Raw genomic sequence first — 12,494 nt, 5'->3', positions numbered from 1 at the left:
CGAGGTTAGCATCGAGCAGCCTCTCACTTTGGAAGCCTATGTAGGCTACTATTTTTTTCTTTTATACTATACTTGAACACACGTGACACGATCATTATAGAGCTTTTATTTTGAAAAGTACTTACCGGAAGATGTATTTTCGTCGCTCTGTCTAGCTTGACGCTGTGTCTACAACACGGGTTCGACACCTTCGACACAGACGGGACACGCAGCTCATGAGGAACAGGTCGATAGAGAGCAGAGCGTTTTTAACCTTCTGTGGATACCTCGCTAGCCCCAGAGCCAACAATACACTGGATAAAACAAGGCGGACTCCGACGGGACTGCTATCATTTGGTAGGTTTTATTTTGTTTTAGTAAAAATGTTAAAAGTGGCTGACAGCGTCAGACGCACTTTCTTATGAGCGCACGAGGGCTTACCGGGAATGCCAAATAATTTTGAAATGGTGCATATACCTGACACACACCTGGGGGAACTGAAACGTGGTTGCTGCTTAATTATTTAAGCGTGTTTGTAACTTTATATGAGAGTGTGTAGGTTGCAACAGTGACATGGACAGACTCAAAATAAACTAATGCTAGATTCCAGACAAATATGATGCCCAAAGACAGTGACAGACAGGCATGAAGTGTGAATACAATTAACAAATATGGAAACAAAAAACAAAAACAGGAAAGCATTCATTATCCATACCTGGGTTTACCATCCACCAGTTGCTTCTGTAAACTTCCACCATTGAATAAGCTGGCAAGTCAAGTGTGCATTGGTGATTCTGGAGGACTAAATAAACAAATGTAAGGAGATGAAGCTGGTAAATGACACAACAGTAGGCTACATAGGGAAACGCTTACATCATTAATTTTGAAATATCATGACCATCAAACAACCCAAAGTTGTCACGCAAGTAGCCTATTTTCTTGTATGAGTTTAATCAGTCTTAGTGGTTTGTGTTGTGATCATCTGGCAGGTGGCTCCATGTCCCCAGAGAGCTGAAATCCAGTCAGCCAAGAAGCACTCCTCTCATCCTAGACACCCTTTCACTCAGTTTTCAGCTGAGTCTGTTCATCTTAATTCAAGACCCAATAGTCATTTTAATAGCCATAGTGAGTAATCATAATAATACAAAAGAAGAAGTTGACTTAGTGCAGTATGCACCGGAGAGATCACATCAATAGCAGAAGATGAAGTAAACGGACAACAATCTCAAACTATAAATTATAAAGTGCAAAGTAAAAGTCATTTATAGTGACACATAATGGGGGCAAGTGTCCATGGGATAATTAGAGCTGGCCTTGCATTCACACACGGAGCTTAGATGCGCTTCCTCTTTCTTGTCTGTATCCCTGCCTGCTGATGTGCAGAGGCAGAACACGACTAACTGATGGAAAGGAGAAAGGATTGGGAAATCTACAGCTCTGTTCATATACACGGATGACATTATGTTTCTAAGCAATTGCAAGCAGCTTAAAGTAGCTAAAGTCTGAGTGAGTGTTGATCAGAGGCTTGGTGGCGGGCATAAGGTGTTCAGGGGTCAAAGGTCGTGGGCTTGGGCTTGGACCAATGCTTGTTAAATGATGTAGTAATCACAGAAAAGGCTTGGGCTACTGGTTGTTGCTGTCCCTATATAGGACGATTAGTGCTGACTGATCCATATCTAAAGAATGTGCAATTTTGAAATAGTCCGTATGTCTGATTCTGCTGGGTTAAAGTGTGTGTTTTGTTAGGTGGCAGCTTAGTTTTTCATCTCTTTTGCATGTAATTGATTTCATCCAGACAGGGAGGCAAAGTACAGTAATAATGCTGAATCCTTTTCCATGGGTTTACTGTATGTATTGACAATTGGCAATCCATTGGAGACTGCTTGTGTGGATTCATTCAATGTTTGTTTGGGCAGTTACATCCAAGAAAGCTTTATTTCATGGCAGTGCCAGAGTTTTTAAATAGCATCAAGAAAGTGTGTGGAACTCGGTCCCCCATTCATTGTTTTAGAGTCTTAATTTTCTTGTGTCTGTTGAGAGAGACTAAATCAAGACTGGACTGAAGATCATAACAATAGAATATGGAAATACTATTTAGCTCTTTTAGCTCTTAAGACCTTGATATTTGCTGCCAACCCTCAATATGTTGATCCCAGACTGCTTCATATTGGCATTTCATAATAATCTGTCCCATGTTGCCCCTGGGGGCAAAGAGGGGAAAAAACAGCATGACACAAGCTGTCACTTCCTGGAATAAGTGGTTGACTTATAAGGGGCTGCCCTGGCCTGCATATCACCCAGGAGACAAAAATACACCAGGGAGCCGAGTGTCACTGTCACTGGCCAACCAGATGGGCTACTGTCAGTCAGCTGAAAGGCCAAGTTAAGCCATGATGTAGTTGGGTTGGGTTGGGACCCCAAATTTGGGATGTGGGCTAATTAAAATGGATTCCCAGATAGATAGATAGATAGATAGATAGATAGATAGACAGACAGATAGATAGACAGACAGACAGACAGACAGACAGACAGACAGACAGACAGACAGATAGATATTACATACAAGTCTCAGATAAAGTCTGATTATTTTATATGAAGTTATTGGTTATGTTCTAGTTAGCAGCTTCCCAAATCTCTGAGACATCAGGTAAACTGAGTGAAACACTGGATAGTAGATTACAGACTAAAGAAATAAGAGGCCAACATATGTTTTTATATAAATAAATGTCAATTTGCTACTCTCTATCTTGATTAATACAATGCAATAGTATTTGCTGTTATAAACACCTGGTGCCTGGTAGCTCTTTCCTGGGAGAAATCCTCTGGTACACAGGAAGTGATGCCAGAAGCGTCATGCCCATTGAAACTGAGGGGGCAGTTGCCGAATGTCACCCCCTCAGAATTTTGGCTTGCATGACGCCCCATGATAACGTTTTACATTTATGGTTTGTTTGGAATCAATAGCAGAAGAACTGGGTAGTTATCATGAGCAGTGACAGCCACCATGGCTGAACAGACCATGGTGGGTGTGTCAGAGGAGTTACCCAATCAGCAGCGACGTGTAAACCCCGCCCTATAAAGAGGCAGTGTGCACCGTGGATCCAACAGATAGCTGTGCAGCGCTTGTGTCACACAACGGGGTGTTCAAAGCACCGCCGTTTATGTTTAAAATAAATACAGTAAACGGTTTGCTATGTGTTGTCGGGGCTGAACTGAACCCTCATCTCAACTCATTGTACGTCTGTCACGTGTTTCTCTCATTTCTCTGTTAAAGGAAGGCGTTGCTGATTTTAAACCTGCTTCGGTAATATAAAGCAGTGGATGGACAGTGCTTACCTTGTGTATATGTTTTCTGCATCGAGTAATCCACATTTGACTGCCTGCAGAAACCCCGCCCTGCCAGCTGGTATGGGTCATTAAGTAAGGGATAATGTATATTGAGGCGGTGATTACGGGGGAAATAATGACCGACAGGTGATGATTGAGCCCGACGCGCAGCGGAGGGCTTAATGATTCACCTGAAGGTCATTATTTCCCAGTAATCACCGCCTCAATATACATTATCCCGCTTAGAACACGGCCTACAACTAAATCATTCAATAATCTGACAAAAATAATTATTCAAATAGATTTTTTAATAGCGTTTTCAACGGCAAAGTGGTTTCATTCGTAATTGGCACACAAGACACCACAGCTGCAACTGGTTGGCCTAATTAGTAGTGTTTGCTGACAAAAAGCTCTTATCAACTGATTAATCCAGGTGTGGCAGAGCAGCGGTCGGTTGTCGAGAAATAATGACCGGTGAATATTGTTGATTGACCAATCAGAATCGAGTATTCGAGAGAGCCGTGTTCTAATGCTTGTTAAGGCTCTCCATGCCATTCTCTGTGGATCTGCGCATACAGAAAAAATAAAAAGAAACGATAACAGCTGTCCTCGAAGCCGCCCTCGAGCAACATCTGTTCACTTCCTGTATAGAATTAAGCAATATCACACGAGAGGGAGTGCATTGTTGGCTAATATTGGCACTGCTGTGATTCGGTCGCAGGCACGAGGCCGCAGGCCGAGTGCCGTAGATAATCACAGCAGTGCCAATATTAGACAACAATGCACGACCTCAAGTGTGATATTGCTTTTATACAACAGTTCTATTAAACAAAGCTGATTAAAAAAATGACAAAAAGCTGAGAAAATAGATGATTTCTGTATTTATTCCTCCGCCAACAAAAATAGTCCCCTCAGCTTTCTGCTTTGCTGAAAATGTAGCCTAATCAGCCTAATTAACTGCAGGCTGTCTACTTTACTACTGTCTACTCTACAGCTGTGAAGTGTTTTGTTGATTAGGGCAGCTGTGAAGTGGAGTGATCTACACACAGTGAAGCGCCAGTGCATTATCGTGAAATATAGGCACTCGTAGGATCCCTCTTGTCCAATCAAATTGCTCGGCCGGAACTACCTGTTGTATAATGATGCGTTTTGCATCATTCTGCGCGCAGAAGTGCTGGAATAAACTGCAGAGTTCTCGGTGCAGGAAAACATGAAGACAAGGTAAAGGCTGCCCATCTGCATAATTACTGATATTTTAATGTTACAAAGCGGGTTGAAATCACTAAAGCCTCCCTTTAAATGCCCCTTGCTTTGTGTATTAGACTTGTAAAATTTGTATAATTTTTCTAATAATGTTTTACGACGGCTGTTGAACATGTACCTGCTAAATGGCTATTGAACACTGAACAGTGTCAAAGGGAAAATCCCCCTTGAACTGTGGAGATCATCGATTTGTGATGTCCAATGCATTTGGTTATTTTGTGATGCTGAATCTATAGACCAAATCACCGTGACGTCACCATGTAAACAAATTTACTTCCGGGTACCACTTGGGGAAGGCGGCAGGTTTAAATGTGCGTGTTGTCAAATAAATGCTGTCAAACCCTCTCGCTGTTTTCGGCCGACTACTTTCAATTTAAATGGTTAAACGGTTGGTAAACATGCTTGTCCGACGTATCTAGCCTTTCTTCTGTGTTTGTTTTGTGTAGTGTTAGCATGCTAATAACGTTTGTTTGTCTGTCAAACTCGCTGTTTTTTTGCAGACTTGTTAACGTTACAGACAGAGCTACTAACCTCGCGTCACCAGGCTCTTCTCGGCGAGAAAGAGCTACTGACGCCACGTTAATTTAATTTAGCTTCAAGTCTACTCTGGTCTGGTCCAACAGGTAAATTAGCTAGTCTGGTCTCCACTAATGTTAGTGAAAGTGTTGTTATGAATGATATTAAACAACAACACAACACGAACAAACCATTTTTGTCTTCTTTGTCTGTTTTTGTCTTCAACACGTCAGTTTGTGCCGTCCACCGCCATTATAATGTGTGGACCTCAGGGGTACCCGGAAGTAAATGTAAACATCCCGCTGATTTGGTCTATTGTTGAATCCACTTTCCCTCAACCTCCCAGTTAGTGGTTTCCTATGTTTCCCAGAATGCCTTTTGACAACACCCAGAGATCAGGCAGGAACTTGTTTTCAATATAAGGTGGTACAACTAGCTAGCCAACTGGTTTGTGAACATTGGGGTGTGTCGATCACTGTGGCCTCATCCCGACTTAAAAATGTAACATGTCATGCATTCAGACAGAGATGTGGACTTGGACTTGAGACTTGGACTTTGGTCGTACTTAAGTCGCACACACAGTGACTTGAGACTTGACTTGAGACTCCTCCTCAAGTCAAGCCCCTGGCCCAGGTTGCCCATAATGGTAGATCCAGCCTTGGTAGTGATGCTACGCTACACGTCAACAATGCCCAATTGCCCATCTATGCTGTTAGTGGGACCTTTCCTTTTACAGTCGCATTGCTTTTATTGGTTGCGTGATGTGTGGACACTCCCTTCTTCTTGTGCTTAGACAACCTTTGTACTTCAGATGGGGATCTGTTATTTACCTGGCTGTCTCTATTAACGAATAAGGGCACACAGGCAAAGTACGATAGCGGGAAACCATGTAAGGAATCTCCAATGTCTTTAACCTCAAATCAGGGATCTGATTGGCTATTTGCTTGGCTACAAGCTTCCTTATCTTGTTTCCTATCAATCTAAGTAAGTGGGAGAACTGACATTTGCAGCATTTACAGCTCAGGGAGACATCTTTCTTCACGTCATGGTATGTAAGAAACCTTTAACTATGTTCCTATGCATCAGGGAAGCAAGGGCAGTGGGCATTGTTTCCCATCCTGCAGTATTGTATGTTTTAATTTTGCTCTGAGTTCCTAGGGAGAGATGAATTTCAGAGGGACTGGAGGAAATAAATAATATTTGGTTAGTGTTAGTGCTTGAGAATGTGTCAAGACTAGAGCATATGAACTGAATGAATGAATCATGATAGGTATTAGCCTATAGGCTGCTAGTTTAATTACATTTCGTGTGGGTCAACAGTGCCAAATCACTTCTATGGGTTGAGAAACTTCTATGCAATGATAGCAGTGAAAAGGGAAGTGGTGGATAACCAGGGATGCAAACTAGTCACCTTTAGGTGACAATCACTTTTGATCCCAAAATAGGGCACTTAACACATTCACTGCCAGCCGTTTTTTTTTTACTGTAGGTAGCTTCTGCCAGAGGGGTTTTTTGAGGATTCTGGCTCATCTTTCAAGACCTGAGGATTCTTTTCTGCTAAGATTTTGTGAACACAAAATATCTAAAAAGAACTAATAGAATGTGTGCTTTCTCTGTCTAAAAGAGTTAGTTAGTAGAGTTAGTAGTTATGTAGGCATTAGCACTTGAATACAGCATGGTTTCAGCGTCTGAAAATTTAAGCTGAGATAAATAGCTTTTTGTGAAATTCGATAGAACAGTCACTTTAACCATTCATTTTTGGCATCAGTAAGACGTCAGACATCTAAACAATAGTTTTGAACAGTAATTTCCTCCATAACAGCAGGAAACACCCCTCTCCTTCAAACTCCTCCCTCCGTGTGTGTTCTTCTTGGCTGCAGCGGGCGTGTCACAAGCTCGTTTCTGCTGCTGCTGTAACCTCGCGTCACCAGGCTCACTGCTTTGCTGCTGCTCCTGTCTGCTGGCGGCCGCTGGGCAAGTCTGGATGGGCTCGCTCGTTTCTTGCGGTTTCGGTTGAGAGCTTTGATGAAGCTTTTGCGATTCTGGTCTTATTTATGCTGCGTGTTTCAAAGTGTGTTCCACCCGTAATCTATTATGCAAATTTGCAATCCCTCACCGCCAGCAATCAGCGCGAAAGCGAAAGCGTTTTCGCCAATCCATTCTACAGTATGAGAATGGTTTCATTGCGCGTTCCCCTGCAGTTTTGGCTCTGCTTTTTCTAGTTTGGAGAGCACTGTCGCCACTTAGTGGGTCGGTGGAATGGGTTGTACACGTTCGGTGGCTCCAATAATTTTATAGGAGACGTGGGGGGCGTTGATCCACGTCCCACCGTCAATTTTTTTTTTTTTTTTTTTTAAGCCGAGATATCTCGTCATTGGCAGTCAACCGTTGGATTTTGTAAGCCGAGATATCTCGTCAATGGCAGTGAACGTGTTAAGTGAATGATTTTGTTTCTGCCCTGATATCTTCACCTTTTTCACTGTCCATGAGTTTGCATCCCTGATAACTATACCTTTGTCTCCGCTTACGTCAGCACTGAGCTTACAGCAGCACTGTGTGTCTTCCCTGCCTGTGTCCTGTGTATTTGTGACAGTTATGGGAGTGTACTAAACTTGTGTTTCTGGTTCACTGCTCTCTCTTTGTGAGTTTTTGTCACTGCCGCTGGCCATATGGTAAATATCCTGTTCACATGTCCTGAATATCACTTGCCTGGCCCATAAAGCCTCAGGACCTGCAATGTTGTGCTAAGTAATTTCTTCTCCTTCTTTGAACATTCTCTTTGTGTTTTTCTGCGGTTGGGTTTATGTGACGTCATCCTCAAACAGCATACCTTGCAATATTTCCACAAATAATTCAATAGAGAATTGGATTTGAGAGTTCATCAAGGATATCTATCAGTGCCTTTGTCCTCAATACCATTAGCCATATTCTCAGGCTACTGCTGGCCAATCCTGATTGATTTCCATGCATTTGAATTTTGCCTGTTTGTAGGACTGACTGCTGCACGCCTGACATTTCCATCTGATAAACTAGAAAAGACAAGAGATGCAAATCTTGGTTCCCACTTCCTCCATCCTTCTCATTTGTCCTTCTGCCCTGTCTTTGTTTGGACTGAAAGAGGCAGAGAGACGAGCACCATAGTCCAATTGTCAGGGTGCTTCACAGCTCAAATCAAAAATCGTATAGGTTTAAGGTTTGCTCATTGTCACAGTCTGTCCTTTTCTCCCTGCCATTGCCACAAGATGAATCCAGGATATTCTTGACCACTTGAAGGCCAACAGGTCTGAGTAAAAATCTTTGTCATAAAACTCAGCTGTCCCTATGGCTTAGTTATTTTTATTGTGTTTATTTTTTACCTTTATTTATTCAGGGGAGTGTCACTGAGACCAATGCTGTCTTTTTCAGGAGCGCCCTGTTCACATTCACACACACATTCATACTGTACCTGGAGGCTGCCCAGTACAACCACAGTCTGATCTGCTGGCCACTGAGCAGCTCTACTGGAGCAGTTGGGGTTAAGGGCCTTGTTCAAGGGCACCTCAGTGGTGCTAATGAGGGAGGGGCAAGCGCTGCCTTTTCACGTTCCCCACCCAGATTTATCCTGCCGGTCCCGGGGGATTGAACCGACGACCTTCCGGTCAGAAGCTCATTTCTCTAACCGTTGGGCCACCATTGCCTTTGTGATTCATGTTGCTGTCTTTGTTGATAGGGGTTAGGGTTTAGATTTGCAGAATGATAGATGTGTAATTCACCAATCAGAAAAAACTATTTTATCTGTGATTCAATTGCATGTTTTTACTGCAGGACATTCATGTCACTTATAACGAATGTCTCTGTAATTGACAGAGTAACATCTATGCAGCCCTACATAGAGCCAATACATTTTATAACTTGTTTCATTGCAGACCAGACGGTTCACCCCTTTAGAACTTTTCTGAGCTGAGAAATGACATTATTAAACCAGGAATCACTACAACTTAGTTATGGAAAGTCATGGAAATCCACAGAAGTTAAGTTAGTTACGTTATCCTTTATTTATCCCCATGGGAAAATTCATCCTCTGCATTTCACGCATCCTCTATAGGAACCTTCCTAGAACTAGGAGCAGAACCCTGGACATGTATGGGAAATTAGCAAGATACCGTGTGTTAACTTACAACACAATTGGCAGGTACAGGTACTTGCAGAAATATGTTACTGTTGTTCTACTGTATCTGCTATCGTAAAACAAAACAGTATATTAACTTTATATGCCAAGCAGTAATCTCATGTATGTTGGTTAGGGAGGGTGAGAGACTTTTGAGTCCGAAGCCATAAAACTCAGCTGTCCTCCCTAAAGCTGCAGACCTGCTAGTGGGATCTTACATTATGTAGTCTGGCTTGGGAATTCAAACATGGCGCTGGGATCTCAAGTGTAGGCCTGCAGAGTTATGGCACTGACGGCAGGATCGAAGTAGACCAATGTGGAACCTGAGAGCTGCTTATGTATGACAGCCAGGTTTCATCTGAAAGTTGCTGTTCTTCCTCCTGTCTTGCTTGGCTGGATTGTTTTATAAAATGTGGACCATCAACCTACCGTAGTACGCAAATAACTAATAGAGGCATCAGGCATTGTACTATTTTCCTTTTTAAAGAGCAAATCAACATTAAATGACATACTGGTGGTAGGTCTGAAAACAGCTGCTGCACTGCGCCCTATGGGTTGAAAGCATGTTGCACTTGTGGTCACACCCCAATCATTGATGTCAAAGCAGGTGTTTGACATCAGCTGTTAAAGGCAAAACACCTGTTTTGACATCACTGATTAGGGTATGGCCACAATATGTGATTTATGCCACGTTCCAGATAACATGGAAGTCGAGATTTTCCTACCTCCTACTAGAAAAAGTACACTGAAACGGCACTCAAAGTCAGAGTTCCTACATGTAAACTTGGGACAAACCGATCTACCCCGACTTCACGAAGAATCAGTTGTTTGTCTGACGTCACACAACAATGGCACCACCATGGTAAACCATCAACTAAAACACAGTAAAATATATTTGCCTGTATTTAATTCAAATAATACATACTATGGTATTATAAAGTGCCATCAAATAAAATATATAAAAACTTAGTTTTAAGTTTTAAGTATTGCATTTCATTTTTACTCTTCACTTCTATTTTAGAGCAACATACTGCCATTTTAATTTTGTATTTTGAGACTTTCTGTGCACATGATTAACCAAGTCCTTTAATTACACATATACACTTCTTAAACACACAGACATGTGCATTCTGCCCCACATTATACTGTATTTTACCATGCATTATTCAGTCTGCTTCAGTCCACTGTGGTCTCCCACCAAGGGAATAACAAATATGTAGCAGCTGATGAATCGCTTGGTGCCTCCATAGGCTGTTATCTGCAGGGTAAAGTATGGGTGTGTGCCCCCTCGCCCCTGGACCAGTCTGATGTGCTATATAGATATTGGCTCAGTAGATTCACCTCCGGAAAAGCCGTCAACTGGCATTGTTGACGGTTAGTGCCACTGCCAGGGTGTTGTTTTTGTGATTGCTTTTTGGAATTTTTTGCATTTTCATTTCAAATAGGCCTAATTGCTGTGAATACAATTACATACATGTCCATCAAGCAGCTCAAATCTGTGTTGATGCTTTTTCAAAAGACTAAAGCAAATCCTTGTAAATAGGCTCTAAGCCAGGTTATGGGTCTAGCTATACATTCATGGTGGGGAAGATGAGATTTCATTGACATGAGGGCTTTTCACACTACCCTTCTTAGCCAGGGTTAAGTGAGTCTCTTAGCCTGGGGCTAAGGAAGCTTTCACACTTGCACAAACCTGGAACATTCCAAAGTGGGCCAAGGGTGAATCGCATAGCCCTGGGTTTAGGTTAACCTGGGTTAACAAATGTGTGCGCGAAAAGGGGCTGTTAGCCTGGGGCTATCTTAGTCCTATTCTTAGCTCAGGGCTAAGATAGCCCCAGGCTAAGAGCATGCAGTGTGAAAAGCCCTATGGAGCACCAAAATGGTGGAAAGTAAGGCTAGGGCCATATGAGATCTGTCATTTCTTTTTTCCAAATTATGTTTTATTTTTCCCAAATTTAGTTGCTTTTTTCAATATATCGTATTATAAAAGGGAGCATGTGGGCAATGTTTCTCTCTTCTCTGATGATGTCATCAGTGATGTCATAAATACATTTTTGTCCCACTGATGATGTCGTCATCTGAACTGATGATGTCATCATCAGTGATGTCATGAATCACTGATGTGACATCATCAGTGACATCACAATTGCCCAAGTGGGTGAGTGTGGCGGAAGCAGCATCTAGTTGAATCAGATCTTGAATTCAGAGCAGCTTCAGTTAACATTGTCCTGGAAACTTGCTATGTCGGGAGACTTCAAAGCACAAGGGAAGATAAACTCGGCATTTGAAGCGTTAGTGAGATAGCTAAACTAGCTAGCCGGGGAAGATAAAGTTGTGAATGAAAAACGCTACCATATCTTTGACTTTGAATCAAAGGGTCTGAAGACCTGTCAGAATCAGAGTTGAGATGAGCCAGCATGGTGCTGCACTTCAGACCTACAACAATGAACTTGTCAAGTGCATGGAGGAAATGTGCTCAAAGAAGGACGAGCTGAACCGTCAGATTCAGCAGAAGGAAGAGGAGAAGGCTCGTCTGCAGCACGACATGAGTGTCCTCACAGAGAAGCTGAGCCGTGTCAATGAGTCCCTCACCAAGAGACTGGCCGCCCACCAAGCCCTCGACCGCACCATCGTCGAGACCGAGGCTGCCTACATGAAGATCCTGGAGAGTTCACAAACACTTTTGAGCGTCCTGAAGGAGGAGGCAGGAAACCTCAGTAAAGCCACAGAGCCCAGAGGGAAGGACCACTAATACTGATGAAATGCTTCTGTTCTGAACTTTACCTTTGACCAACAACCATAATAACATCACTGGCTCTCTGCACTTCCGACCTACACAGTAAATTACCATATTTGACTCTGGGTTATTTGATATACCCATTTGATTATGTGTTTGATATATATTTGTGTTTTGTTTTACTCTTTTGTAGTTCTGATTTAGATATACCGTAGTTTGTTTTGACTCTAAAAAAAATCACTGATGATGTCATAGACATTGTGACATCATCAGTGACATCATTACTGACCAAAATCATCACAAATCTCACAATGTGGGACCAAAATCGTGGACAGACAGAGCCAGCTCACTTACTCAATTTTATAATGATGATGATGATGATGATGATGAAAACCATCCACAGGAAGTTGGGAGTGATAGTGAGGAATAGTGTGTTTGGAGAATGTTGAGTTCTGGGGAATTTCCTCCGAAGAAGCCTTTGTTGAAGTTGAGCTTGAAATCTTTCCTTTTTGAATTTGGGATGCT

At 42.4% G+C, this 12,494-nt stretch overlaps 2 protein-coding genes across 2 annotated transcripts in view; both read left to right on the top strand.

Moving 5' to 3' along the window:
- Positions 1-208: 208 nt before the first annotated feature.
- mical2b (microtubule associated monooxygenase, calponin and LIM domain containing 2b) overlaps positions 209-12,494 on the top strand; it is a 74,744-nt gene continuing 62,458 nt past the window's right edge. Inside the window, exon 1 of the mRNA XM_083655136.1 lies at positions 209-336. The gene's annotated coding sequence lies outside the window, so the exon portion shown is untranslated. The remainder of the gene's footprint in view (positions 337-12,494) is intronic.
- On the top strand, positions 11,640-11,984 carry LOC310793268 (microtubule nucleation factor SSNA1-like; the record flags this gene model as incomplete). The annotated part of the gene is made up of 1 exon (XM_083655058.1): positions 11,640-11,984. The coding sequence occupies one exon, from the start codon at positions 11,640-11,642 to the stop codon at positions 11,982-11,984; it is 345 nt and encodes a 114-aa protein (XP_083511184.1).

The sequence above is a fragment of the Poromitra crassiceps genome (genome assembly GCF_964638095.1).
Source record: "Poromitra crassiceps genome assembly, chromosome: 18".
Taxonomy (NCBI): domain Eukaryota; kingdom Metazoa; phylum Chordata; class Actinopteri; order Beryciformes; family Melamphaidae; genus Poromitra; species Poromitra crassiceps.
The sequence above is the reverse complement of the archived record's forward strand: the minus strand, read 5'-3'. Positions and strand labels throughout refer to the sequence as shown.